This window comes from Epinephelus fuscoguttatus, linkage group LG14 (assembly GCF_011397635.1).
Source record: "Epinephelus fuscoguttatus linkage group LG14, E.fuscoguttatus.final_Chr_v1".
NCBI lineage: Eukaryota > Metazoa > Chordata > Actinopteri > Perciformes > Serranidae > Epinephelus > Epinephelus fuscoguttatus.
In genome coordinates this window covers 37,280,739-37,294,902 of record NC_064765.1, presented here as the reverse complement: position 1 = coordinate 37,294,902, position 14,164 = coordinate 37,280,739, and the positions used below count along the sequence as shown (strand labels likewise).

The following is a 14,164-nucleotide window of genomic DNA, read 5'->3' as shown; positions in this document are numbered from 1 at the left end:
TTCATTAAACGTGAACCTCCCTGATGTAGGAGTTCCAGTGAGTCCTCATGTAGTAGAGATGTCGAGTAAAACTCAGATTACAAAGATTCAACATACGTTTGCACTCAACTTGTGTTTGTGATTCCTGCTTTTTCTTATCTATAAGCATTTTATTGTTTTCTAAAATACTCAACAGTGTTACAGATGTTTTTCTCAACACATTATTTATGGCCTTCTTATAGTCAAAGTACAGTCACCAGCCAAGCAACCACCCAAAAGGGTCTCTCCTGATTGGCTGCTCTCACTCTGTCAGCCAAAGAGTCTGCCTTTTTTGTGCAGCTGCTTTGAGTGCATCTAGTTGGAAATTTCTGAGCCTTTCAGAAAGGCACCAGTGACATTACCGCCATTTCTTTAGCTGAGCTACTGTCTGCTGTCACAGCAGGTAAAGAAAAGTTAATTTTTAGGAGCCGTTTGATTATCACGGTTGGCTTAGTTAGCTTGTTGTTCACTGTGCAGTCAACCCCCTGTTAATGTAGCGTTACATTGGCTACCTAGCTAATGTTAGCGTCAAGATATTGTTGTCATAGAAACATACTCATGCTGAGCACATCGTTTAAAAAAGCACTAGGAGCGCTTTTTTATGAAGTGCTATAATGAAGGGCTCCCCAGCGCCCTACCATCACTTTTCTGCTTAAGAGAAAGGCAAAAAACACCAAACACAGTGCGCTGTATATAGTTATATAGATTAAACCAAGAGTGATGAGTTTTATTTAGTCAAATTCAGTTCTAGATGAATCATTTCAGCCCCACACCCAACCCTACAGAGGTGCTGTTCCGGTTGTTCCTGTTAATTTGTTAGTAAAAACCTTAATTCCTGCACTTCATTAGGGTGACAGTCATTAAGTGTATATGCAGTGCTGTGTTAATAAACTGGGTTAGGATGAACTGATAAATTGTCTGCCTTCTCTTTCTGACTAAATTCTTCCCCTATAACTGTGTTATTGTCTTTTTAACACATTTCAAGCTGCTTTATCGCACAAAGTGCATTATCAACATCATCTTAGTGTAAAAGCATTGCATATATTTTTTACTTTTAATTATAATATTTATTATAGTAAAGTAGGAGTAGAGTCTAGAGTCAATGGCTGTGGGACTTCACACCATAATGCAAACATGGTGTGTTGCCAGAGCAGGTGGAAGCCTGTCCTCTAGTGGCCTGATAACATCATAACACTGACAGCATCCATGACAGAAGTAAATGCATGAAGGAATTAAAAAAAATACTATACTGTGAATGCTCCGTCACTAAGCACCAGCTTTATCAAAGTCTAAGGTCTAACCCTTCCACATACCTGCTGCCAATTTTTATTTAAATCCCAAACCCTAATGGAGCTCGTTAAAGAAGCAGGTGTATACAGCAATGCAGTAAGAAGTCAGAGAGAAGCAGGAAGTACACTGACCTCCTCTGAATCCAGTTTGTCTATGCTGCTCTTGTCCTGGTTGACCACATAGCCAGGAGGCAGCCAGTTAACAGGGGGGTCGAATATGGACACCACCATCCTGCTAGGGAGTCCCTTCTTCTTCCCCAGACGGTACAGGTTACAGTTGCTCACCTAGACATGAGCAGAGCACAGAGGGATGAGTTGACATCTGAACACACCATCATCAGTTGTATACTGCAGAATTAGAAAAGTTAACTTTTATACAACAATCAAGTGTAATCATTTTCTGGATAATAAATGAGACTAATCAGAGATCAATCAGAAGCTGTACGGAGTAAGTGAATGAATGAATAACCCATTTGCATGCTGTGCCACTGTGCAGCAACTTTCGGTTGCACAGCAATGCATAAAACAGGTAAAACTTCATTTTATGGACCCTATAGTTGTTAATAATTCCTAGAAAGATACTGATATGCAACTCTGATTTCTTAGGAGGGTACCTGAGATGTGCTGGAATCAATAGAGGCCCTACAATACGATGTTGTCATGATACTTCTGTCACGATGCAATATTGTTGGGATATCAAAAATGTGTCGAGGAATGCGATAAAATATATTGCGATATATTACCTTTTTTCAACCATAATTTGTGTCCCTTAAGGAAAACTTAATCAATATCTGTTTTATCTAATAAGACAAAGTTTTTAGTCTGTCCATCTCACTTTGATGATTTTTATTGCAGCAAAATGTATCTAGTGAACTGAAAAATTAATTGATTCTATTATTCTAGTAGTTCAAGTTAAATTTCTATTTGTAGTATTAAAAATTTATATAATAAAACAAAAATAAAAATCAATATATGGTATTGCCACACATAAAAATTGTGATTCTATGCTGTATGCTTTACATTATGTCTGGCGCCGTTGGCACTAGTTGCCCCGTCTAGGCTGTTTTTTGGCCAATTCAGCAGGCTGAATTGACATCAGAGATGAGGGAGCCCATTGGTGAATGAAATCACTCTGATTGGCAGTTCAGAAGAGAAAGAGAAGTGAGGAACGCAAACAAACAGCCAGAGTCAAGAAGGTGTGAGATCATAACTAGGCTTGGGCGGCATCACAATATGACAGAGTCTACCAGCCTGGGTATATAAAAATCCCAATATTATGATTTTCAATACCATCAAAAATACAGGCGCTCCTCTTTCTATTAAACTCATTGCATGTAGTGCACATCAGGCACCACCAGAGGTCAGTCTCTGGTCTCTACTGTGGAACTGGAAGCTGAGCTGACAGACACTGGGAGTCAGGCTGGTGGGAGGTGGGGATAACGTTACTGCAGCTGGCCAGCTACAGCAGAGAGAGAGACAGCAGGGAAAACCAGCATTTTTTCACATCGAACTGGGTGAATTACAGATTTCTTTTGACCAAAACAGAGTTGGTGATTGTTGGGACAGTGGACTAACTAACTAGATGACTGACAATCAAGACAGTTTTGGTGAGTTTTATTTTGTTTCTGTCAAGTTTGAATGACATGTGTTTTAGAATGAGGTAACAAGGCAATGTTAGTCTCAGTTCGGTGGAAGAGGGAAATTCATAAGGTGCACGGTTGTAATTCTCTGTTTAATAAGGAAAACGTAACAAACTTACCCATGGGGATGGGGGGTTGCACTATACACAAACACCATCATATACCATTTACCCAAGTGAAATTTCAGGAAGGTTTGGAAAATTAGACACTGTCTGGTCCTAATCGAACAAACATGTTATATTAGGTAAGATTACATTTACAGCCATTGAGCTCTTCAGCAGAAATGGTTTGTAATTACCTTTTTCCTTTTTTAATGTCTATTAAACACTACTGCTGTCAGCTGCTATAGAGAGTTATTGCCTATCAGACAGGCACAGAGCGTATGTGTTAGTTGCCCATTGACTGTAGTTTTTGAAAGATGTTCAAGTGCAACTTTTCTGGCTGAGACACAGGCAGCATGAAGCAACGCAACAGCTGGCCTTCGTCGCCACATGTTCTCCTTCTCTGAAGTCAGTTTGGTGTGTCTGGGCCTTAATTTGTTACTAATAATACAACATTTGATTTGTCTTTTCTAATCAACTTATTCCAATAAATTGAAAGTGCAACTGTGAGGCTTTTAGTCAGTGCACAGCAGATCAGATGAATGTGCAAAAATTCACACTTGTCCTTTTAAGTGCAATTATAAGTTATGTGCAAGTATATAATTCAACAAGCAACAAAGATTATGTTTAGAATAATACATTAATATTTACATGGGCTAATGTAAATGTCTCAGTTTTTCAGTTATTTATTGGTTTAATTTTTTTTTAGGGAACTTTAAGACATGTCTTGAAGTTTGTTCCATTGACATGGTGTCAGTGTTTTCATGTAACCTCCATATGTAATCTTCATAGCAAATGAGCAAACTCCATCCACTGATGAAAGCCACAAAATAAGGACAAAGGACTAAAGCTCCTGAAAAACCATGTCACAGTCTTTGGTAATAGCAGCTTAAAGCGAGAACGTGCTTACCTTCTTGCTGCGCATATAGCTTAGTCGTCCCTCGTGAGCGTCAGGGTAGGTACAGAACAGGTATGTGGTGATGGCATGCTTAAGGAAAGAGTCTCCTAGCATCTCTAGCCGCTCCAGGTTGAAGCCGTCACTGGCATTTGATAGGGTCAAGGCCTGCAGGATGAGGCCTGGGTTTGGCCCCAGGCTTTTGGGGGAGTCTCCTACCTGGGCTCTGTGCTGAGGGACAGCGACAAGAAGAGAAGGTGCTGTGGGAACACTGGGACCTGTGGCTGCCTGGTTGCAGAATGAGGTAGCTTTATTTGCGTGGTCTGAGGTCCTCCCTGGTGTACATTCATCACTAGGCTGTGGAGGACTGGAGCTGGGCTTCTTCAAGCTGTGAGAGGGCTGCACAGGAACTGAGGTAGTGGTTTGTATTGATTCAGGGCTCTGCAGCCCAGGGGAGCTGGGCTGAGAGCGTTGGCAATTGTCATGTTGGTGAAGGTGCTCATGTCGGTGGCCGTCGTCATCGCAGTCGCTGACTAGGGCAGTGCCGTTGGTTAGGTTCCTCGTGCATGTGTCTTCTTGCTGCTCAAGGGCCGCGAGAGGCCCCTGCTCGGGCAAAGAAGAGTGGTGACTACTTGGATGTGTCAGGGAATTGGTTTCAGGGGTTACAGTCTCTTGGTGCTTACAGTGGCTCTCCCCATCTTCGCTACAGGAGTCGGGACAGGAGATGAACGTTTTGCTGTCAATAGATCTCTTCCAGCCAAAGTCCAGGTTTGGATACCTGCCACATACACAACATATTTATATTAGAATGTTAGGAAACTGTTTTGGGTAAGTATACCCACAAATGAACAAAATCTTGACGAGAGTGCAGAAAAAGACTTATATCTCTCCTGTCAGCAGTGGTTCAGGCATGTTTTGATCTGTCTGTATCATCCTGCCTTCTTTCAGAGCACATGGCTGTCCAGTTGCAAAAAGCACTACCAGCATACTTCATATGCTGTATTGTAGTGATTACACATAAAATACCTGTATGCAGTTATAGTGTTACATTAGAGTATAATGGTGTGAGACCATTGTTTCACTATTCAAGAAAAATCCTGATTCAGCAAATGGAATAACTGAGAGTGACTCATTTTTATCTAACACTGATGTTATATGTTGTGTAGTGTACAGTATGTAACAGGGACCTGAAGTCAGGGGGGAGGGTCTGGGCTCCCACTCCAGCTTCACTGGCTGTCTGGGCTCGAAGCTCCTCGGCGGTTAGAAGGCAGTGGAGGCGGTAGAGGATGCTGGGCAGACACACTGCTTTCCTCCACAGAGAGGCGGGGATGGGGTGGATGGCACACAGCTCTGGAACCAGGATCTGACAAACACAACACAGTACACAATGTATGGAAGGTGATGTAGCTGAAAGTCATTTCTGTAGAAAAGGTAACGTTCACAAAGACTCACTGCAGCTGACTTCATTTATTTATTTACTTAAAGATGGAGACAGCTGCCTCAGAATGCTCAGAAGATAAGAAAATTATGAATGCATAATAAAGACAGACTGATGCAAACTAGACTAGACTCGACTTAACAGGGTCTAAGCGGGCATTCAGACAGCATTAAGAAATGCAAAGGTCTATGTTGGTGCAGGTGAATTGTTTCAGGTGCTGATAAATGCATAAAATCTAAACCAGGAAGGTTTAACTAATAGATTCATGAGCATGAAGGTTTATCAAACATCAAATCACTGTGTGGTTCACCCCGGTGCTTCTATCAGTGTGACCATAGCAGCAGAGAGTACCTGTTTGTTCTGTAGACTCTCCCACTTGGCCTTCCTCTTCTCTGCACTGCTGAGTGGTAGGGCTTTGCCTTTCTGGTTCAGATGCCGAGGGGTTAACAGGTTCAGTCTGAGAGAAGAAGAAACAAGAGTCTAAACTTAATACCAGTTCAAATACAATTCGTGTACAATGAGGGATGCTTAAGTGCTGTCAGTAAAATTTAGCTAATGCTAATCACACCAGAAGACAAGACCCACAATTTATTAACCCCTCAGTTCTGTCATAATATCAGGTGTGATCAGTGACAGGCTGAAGTCGTCATGTTTCGAGCCACTGCTGCTCATCTCTTATGTTAAGCTTATTTCTTTCAAACTCCACACCTCCAGATTTTTTTTACTTTTCAAACTTGTAGTCTTCGGACCAAACCGACATTACATTTACATGACATTAGAGAATATTGATTTATTATGTAAATCTGACTATAATCAGACTTTTAAAATACATGTAAACATGTTAGTCTGACTGAAATTGTACCAAATCGAATTTTCTGAAAGTCGGACTAACACACAGATGATGCGACTGGAAATTGAATTACTCCTGCCTGTATACAGTCAATCACACCCAAACTGGCCTAGGCGCTCTGCGCATGTTTCACAGTTTCCAGCCCGGGCTTTGACCCTGAAGTTGAACAGCATTAAATGTGTAATAGAAGAAGAAGCCTGTAGCAATATGGCAAAATCTATATCCAGAGCTGTGCATTATGGATTGGACGAAATGTTCAGAGCTGCCAGTGTTTCCCATTAATTAACGAAACTATGGCGGCCCGCCATAGTTTCATTTGACCCGCCATAGTTTCTAAATAAAAGATTTAGGCTGCCGAAAGTATTGACCTCTCATGATATAAATAATATCTCAAATGCCTAGCGTTTTGTGCCGATGTGTTCAGGCTGTCAGATCCAGTGCTCCACAGTGCGAGCATTTCACTTGACTAAAAATACGTGTGTGCCAAAACACCCTATATTTTTGTCAATAAAAAAATATGATAATCTAACCGCAAATGTTGGAGGAATTCCAGCCGCCTTCCCTCTTCCCTCTTCCCCGTATGACACGGTTATGGGCGGTTTTCCAAGCCACTGTCGGCACAATGAATATAAGTCCCACTGTCGGCTGGGTGGAAATAAGTCAAAGGGCTCTAGTTTCCTGGCACAGCGCAGGGTGGCGAACCCTGCACAGAGCTAGTTTCGAGCAGCGCAACCCGAAGCGCGCTCAGTTTGGTAGTTTGGCAGACCGAGGTGCGCTGAGATGGGTGTGGCGGCGCAGCAGGGGGAGGTGTCGACAGATCCAGCTTGGCGCAGTGACAGTTTCGTGCCAAAAAGCTTCGCTGAAGGTGCACTAAAAGCTCGCCAGCTGAAACCAGGTCTACTGTCAGCGCAGGCGGAGCGCAGCCGGTGTAAGCCGAAGTTTTGCTGACCGGCGGACAGAGCGCACATGTCACCAAAACCTCACAGGCAGGTTTCCAGAATATCAGGCACATTAACAATGCAATAAATACCCTATTCACACTCACACTCACATAAACACTATTCAATGCAACTATCTGCAATCAGCACATAAATGTATCTCTATATCGACTGTCCCGTCACATCTGATGTCAGATCAAAGGGGATTGGCACCGTTTGGCACGTTTGGCACGTGTAATGGAAACCCAACCTGATTTGATTAACACAGCTGCAAACTAATGAGTTCACATCCCTCTCAGCCAACCACAAACAGCCACAGCATCAGATAGGGAGTATATATTCAGCATCTGTCATCTTAGAAAAGTCAAAAGAAAAGAAACAGAGTGAGACTGCGAGAGAGAAAGAGAGAGCGCGTGCATGCACGAGAGAAACGTAACATTGATTTACAATTGTGGTGACCTCCTCCCAGGCTACCTTTGCATCATCAGCCCGTGGAGGTCTGCTCGCAGTTCCATATATTCGGACACTGCGAGCTTGGACCTCCCGGACCAAAACATCAGTTTCCTCCTGGGAGAAGTTTGGCCGTCTGACGCTGCTGCTCTCTTCTGCCATGGCGAATTGAGTAAACTCTCATTACCCTTAAATGAGCCCCTCTCAGAGGGGCTCATTTGATTGGTGTGGTGTGTGTAAAACCCACTCCACGCCTTCTCTCCTCCCTCTTTCTGACTTGCGCAGGTAGGAGGGACGGAGGTGGGAAAGAGGAGTAGCTGCGCCAGCGCACACGGTGTGCCAAACTTGCAAAATCCGCCTGGCCACACCCAGTTGGCGAAGCACAGGTGCGCTGCGCCTCCGCCTCGCCCGGTCTGCGAAACTAGAGCCCAAAGTGTGGAGAAGAGGGACCGGAAAAAGCGGCGGACCTCCAGGGAAGCCTGTACCATTCTCCCCGCAGTTAGGGACCGTTCGCCACGGTACTGCTGCTGGGCAGGGTGGAAATAAGTCCTGCAGAGTTTCAGAGGACCTGGAGAATGTTTTAGGATAGTAATAACATTATATAAGATAATCATATTACAAAGATAATATAAGATAATAACATTAAAGACAAAATGAAATTGCAATACTTTTTCAAAACTTGATTGTTTTACCTTTCTGTACATTTTGTATACAAATTCATTTCAATTTCAATGTACAATGTTTTTTTTTGGGGGGGGGGGGGGGCGGCTATGGGGGGGTAGTCCCCCCCATAGTTTCCCAAAATCCTGTGGGAAACACTGGAGCTGTAAAGTTTTCCACCATGGTGCCATTTTTCCACTAGCTCACCGTAGTTAACTTGCTTGTCAATTGTTTGGTCTGTGATGTAATGGGTCAACTGAAAAAAGGTCCAATACTAACAAGCTGAAAAGTGGCATGTTGCCACCTATCATAGTGGACATACTTTGGTCAAAAAATCAATTCCCTCTAACCTTAGCTCGATTTAATTGTGCACGTAAACATTTTAACTGACTCAGGCACATCACTTGATAATATTTACCAGACTTCACACAGCTCCGTCTGGAGACAATAAAGGTTTTACACTACTTCTTCCCACATATGCAGTAGTACTCCTTAGCACCTGGAAACAGATGATGTGTAAAATCGGTGGGGTTCCCCTTTAAGACATTGTGTAAAACCTGTTCTTTTGAACAAACTCAGGAAAAAAGACAAAAAACAGTAAGCTTGAGCTTTGTAAATTTCTATCAGTGAGACCACCACATGCCACTGTTAGAAAATGGAGACGGATCTACAGCTTTATTTAACTGTCATGATTCCCCTGCTGCTGACCTGGAGGAGGTGTGGTCTACGTCCAGAAGCGGCTGGTTCAGGTTGGACAGGTCCAGGTTGTACTTGGTTTTGTAGTACTCAGCAAAGGTCTCATACTCTGGTGAAGGAAACTTACTGAGCGGCGTCAGGTCTGTGTACACATCGGCAACATAGAAGCGATGAGGCTGGTCAAAGTTACGATACCTGGGAGAGGAGCAGTGTGACGGTCATTATGGAGCTTGAATCACTTTCCAAGTCAGTTTGTTTCTCAAAAATCAGAAGCATTTATACACAGTCAAAGTGCAGTATGCTCATATGGTGCAGTGGTACCTTGGAATGATGACAGCATCCTGGTAGTCCTCCAGCTTGAAGGTGAAGGGGTTCTGCTTGGTGTACTGAGTGGTAGGAATGCCAGTGCGGGCCTCAGACTTCTCAATGTCCTCCATGAACTTAAAGTCCATATCTAGTGTGTTGGAGTCCCCAACTGAACAAACCGATGAAGCAGCACAGAGAGGATAATGGAAGGAACATCATAAGCATGTCCACACATCTGAAAAAGTCATCCACCAAGCCTGACTGAGTGATTCTACTCACCAACATTCAGAGGTAGAACGCAATAAGCCGAGTCAGCCAGCGTGGGCTTGAACTCCAGTGCAGGTTTCTCCAGGCGGAGGATGTGGGAGAAGATGTACTGGTGCAGGCGGGTGATGAGGTCGAGCTGGGCGGTGGTGAGCGTGAAACCAGACTTCTGCAGCTCGATGGAGATGGTCACCTCACCCGAGCGGGTGTACACTGGGAAATGGGGAATCTGGACAGACAGAAAGCATCCATAACCAATGGTGAGAGGACACTGCTGGAGCCACTTCTTTCTTATGGTAAGTGAGTAAAAGAAGTACAAAACATGTTTGAGAGAACACAAGGAGGTTTTAACCGGGCGACGTACTCGAGGTATAGGTTTGGCAGTCAGGATGCCGAAGCACCTTGTGGTGTCCTCCGGTGGGTAGAGCTTCCTTCTGCGGAAGTTGAGCTCATCAGGGAGAGGGGTGGTGAGGACCATCCCAATCACATATAGGTAGTAAGTCTGCTCGGGTACAGCATAACTGTCCCGCAGACACTCTGGTATCTGGAGAGGACAAAAAAGAAAAGGGAGAGACTACTTACAAAGTTCAGGAGCATTCTATATGCTCACGTTTCTGACATGAATAGTCAGACAAACTTAAATAAATAAATGTAGACTGACTATCCTTAATAATTGGCTCATGCTTGTTTTTGAGATAAAACAAATATCTGTAATTAATACCAGATCTCAGGTAATCAATGCGATCTGCCATCTTGCTACTACGATTTATGTCCATTGTGCACTGTGCAATGCCTTCTGTTCATGGTGAATCCTTGATTATAATGGTTTAACTCAAAACTGGTGGAAATGCGGGCTGGTTTGTAGATAGCATCAAGGTTCCAAGAATTCTCAGGGGAACAGTTCAGGAAAAAGTATAAGCGTGGTGTTTTTTACCTGAGGAAACCCCTTTTGGTTGAGCATTTATAGTACATTTATAGTGTGAGACACAGCAGCTTGTTTGTCTGAGTTGAGAAATAATGTGTGAGGTGAATCAAAAGCTGACCACTATTCTATTTGGTAGCTGTAGAACAGTCTATCGCAGGACAATGAGATGGCGAGTGCATTTAAAAAATTGCAGCGTGACGAAAAAAAAAAACATTTCATACACCAGATGTAACACAGACCTGCCGATGCGCATTCAACCCTCACTGTTTGTCTCTGTTAGTAGAGACTCCACTCTGCAGGGTAGTTTAGACACTTTACTGATACACCAGATAATTACACAGTAACACTGGGCTTCACAAATTCCCTCTCTCTTACCATTAACTATAAATGTAATACTGACTAAAAAGTCATTTTACTTTCACATCCTTGCATTTATTATGTTCATCTGTAGTGTAGGGTTATATGGGCACAGGGGAGTTGAGGGTAGGCCATTTGACAATATCCCAGACAAGCTCCCTCTTTTTCAACTGTTCTTTGTTTTTGTTGTGTTAACAATAGTTAACAGGTTATTCACTTCTTTTTAAAATACAAAAATGTGAAATTATCGGTTATCAGCCATAAGAAGCAGGTAATTATGGGTTATTGGCATCGGTTGAAAAAATCCATATGGAAGCATCACTAGTCAAAAGAATTTCAGGTTTGTCCCATGAAACAAACCATAAAAAGAAATTGTATGAACTAGGGATGCTGCGATCCAACTTTTTCACTCTTGACCCAATACCAATACCACAGCCCGAGTACCAATGCGATAGCGATCCGATACCAGCGCATATTTCTCTCTCTGTTCTGACCAATAGGTTCACTTTTTTTAGTACTTATTTTGTAATGTGGAATAATAGAAAAGGCTTGATCAAGTGCTATTACTCAAAATGAGAATAACATATACTTCCCGAGATGAATAGTCCACAACAGTAGGTTATTATGACAAAACTTGAGCCATTTATTAGATATTTAAATTTTTATTTGTTTATACGTCTAATACACGTTTTGCATTCGGTCATTCCATCTTTTCCGCTTTTCAGAAGGAAGTATTGCCACACCGCTGACATTTTTTTCAACTATTCACGCTGTTTTTCACCTGGTTGTTGTTATCATGTAACCTCCCCTTCCCGCTCTCCTCTCTTCTTCATGTGTTACAATTAAGTGCTGGATGGAAAAGCTGGAGCGGATCTATGGAATGGAGTGCTAGTATCGCAGTGCTAGTATCGCACTTTTCCCCTGCAGTGCGATACGTTTTTTGGCTGGATTGCAGCATATTTTCGATCCGCGATCTGGATCACAGCATCCCTAGTATGAACACTGTATTTTGCTTTGAGATGCTTATCCTCAGCATCCAATGAGAGTCAGTGAACTGTGATCAGACAGTGAACTTTAATGAATGAGGCATTAGCAGAATGACTTTCTTACGGCTTTAGGGTAGCACTGCCTCCTCTTGGTAGAGCCAGGCCGGCCTGGTACGCTGGTCTCTTCCTCATCGTGAAGGTCTAGCTCCTCTTCATACTTCACTGTCTCCTTTCCCACCGGCATCAAGTGATCGTCCAGCTCACCTGGTGAGAAGGAAGTAAAATAAACACGCTCAGATATCTGTGGAGGCTGATGGTGAGTAAGTTTCCTAATCATGCATTTGCAAAATTTCAATTCTGGTTTTACCTATTTTGTGGAGTTTCTCACAACATACTAGTGCAACTGCTTTCTCTGCCAGTCTGGCACAATTCATTGTAGGACCCTGTAAAGACAATGACACATTAATAACAGAGGAAGGAATATGATTCAGTCTGAGTAAATTCCAGGAGGGAGGCTAGAAACAGTTCACTGTGTTAGTGTGTATTAACAGTGCAGTGTTAAAGGTTGGGGGAACTGATGAACATTCGGGACAGGCCTACTTAAGTGCTTGTGCATTAAAATTCATTAAAATTTCTTCTTCCTCACCTTAACAGGAACTCGCAGAGGGGAGTTGATGGGTAAGTAGAGTGTGGACTGGAAGCGTTCATCCAGCTTCTCAGTAGTTTTACACTTGGGTGCTAAGTGGGTGAATGGGTCACTGGGAAGCCGAGCACAGTACCTGAGCACCAGAGCAAGTAAGGCATTAACAACACTTTTCTAAAGCTGATTTTTGTTTGTTCATGTTCTTTTCTTAAAGCTACAGTAGATATTTTTTTATTAAAAAAGGAACTGTCATACTGTCTTAAACTCTCACTATATCCTAACAGAAGTGAATGAGACAGATAATCTATGAAAAAATCAGATTGCTCTGGCTCCTGTATTCACTGCACTTGAACAAAAATATCCCATCAGAGCCAGAAGGAGACTCTAACACAGTCTCAATCACTGCTTGTGCACACTGCGCTGCCAACAACAGCATACATGGCAAAGACAAGTAAACAAAAGACCTGATGATGAAAAGCAAACTAAAAAGAAAGACTTAAACCAAGCCTGAGATCAAAAGTATTACGGCCCTGTGGTTGTATGCCTCTGCAAACCTTTCAAGTTGCACTTACAGTTTACAACCATGTCTGTGAAAACATGGATGCTTCACAGACATCGTCCTTAAGGTCAGTATCTGTCCAAATGTCTCCTCTTTGTCTCCTCCTGCTCCTGACATAGGACATTGTGTAATGGCCAGAAAACGTGTTTTATGCAGAACATTATGATGTCGCGGTGAAGCTGACCTTTGACCTTTTGGATATCAAATCATCACTTCATCATTATATCTTATTAGACATTAGTGTGAAGTTTTCTCATAATTAGCATAAAAATTCTTGAGTTATGGTTAAAACGTGTATTGTGAGGTCACAGTGACCTCAAGGTGTTCTTGACATATTGCTTTCACGAGAATGAGACAGATGAGGTCACAGTGACCTTGAATTTTGACCACCAAATTCTAATCAGTTCATCCTTGACTCAAAGTGGATGTTTGTGCCAAATTTTAAGAAATTCTCTCAAGGTGTTCTTGGGATATCTCTTTCAAGAGACTGAGACCTACATTAGGTCACAGTGACGTTGACCTTTGACCACCAAATTCTAATCAGTTCTTGTGCCAAATTTGCTGTTTCTCAGCTGTGTTTGCAAAGCCCCTCCTGACACAGCGCACTGAAGATACTGAGCTTGACTGAGTGAGAGCATGCACAGGGGAGAGGGGCTGTGCAGCGTGTGCACGACCAGTGACTGATAGTGTGTTAAAGATTCCTCCTGGCTCTGATCTGTTGTTTTCATTCAAGCACAGTGAATTCTTGCAAATGCCATTAGGAGCACAAGGGGAAACCAAAGGAACCTAATTTTTGATCACAGATTATCGCTCTCATGTCAGAATATAGTAGCTGGTTCAGCAAATATGACAGAAGTAATTTTTTTAAAAAGGTATCTACTGTAGCTTAAAGGATTGAGGATTTAAACACACATCACCATACCTGTTGATGTGCCCAATGGCTGTATTAATGGTGACCCGGGGACCTCCATCCTCAGATCGAAGCACGTAGGGTGGGAGGATGTTGTCATCGTCCATCACCTGCTCCACTTCAAACTCACTCACCTCCACTGACTTGGAGCACTTGTTCCTTAAGATCTGCTCAAAGTAAAACGAGATCATCATCACTACCTCACTCTTCTTCACTTTCAAATAGTAAATATGATTTCT

The 14,164-nt window shown here is 42.7% G+C and overlaps 1 protein-coding gene across 3 annotated transcripts in view; it reads right to left on the bottom strand.

Annotated features, from left to right (window-relative positions):
• Window positions 1–14,164, bottom strand: part of dicer1 (dicer 1, ribonuclease type III) — a 57,536-nt gene that overhangs the window by 18,387 nt on the left and 24,985 nt on the right. For 2 of the 3 annotated variants that reach the window (XM_049596218.1, XM_049596219.1), the window contains 12 exons: window positions 13,938–14,092; window positions 12,460–12,592; window positions 12,181–12,256; window positions 11,938–12,077; window positions 9,910–10,089; window positions 9,561–9,774; window positions 9,297–9,450; window positions 8,988–9,170; window positions 5,733–5,838; window positions 5,131–5,306; window positions 3,959–4,721; window positions 1,440–1,592 (listed from right to left, as the gene is read on the bottom strand). In XM_049596218.1, coding sequence (XP_049452175.1) covers window positions 1,440–1,592; window positions 3,959–4,721; window positions 5,131–5,306; window positions 5,733–5,838; window positions 8,988–9,170; window positions 9,297–9,450; window positions 9,561–9,774; window positions 9,910–10,089; window positions 11,938–12,077; window positions 12,181–12,256; window positions 12,460–12,592; window positions 13,938–14,092 — 2,433 coding nt within the window. Of the gene's footprint in view, window positions 1–1,439; window positions 1,593–3,958; window positions 4,722–5,130; window positions 5,307–5,732; window positions 5,839–8,987; window positions 9,171–9,296; window positions 9,451–9,552; window positions 9,775–9,909; window positions 10,090–11,937; window positions 12,078–12,180; window positions 12,257–12,459; window positions 12,593–13,937; window positions 14,093–14,164 lie in introns of those variants that run through there. The other variant, XM_049596220.1, reaches the window with a different exon arrangement.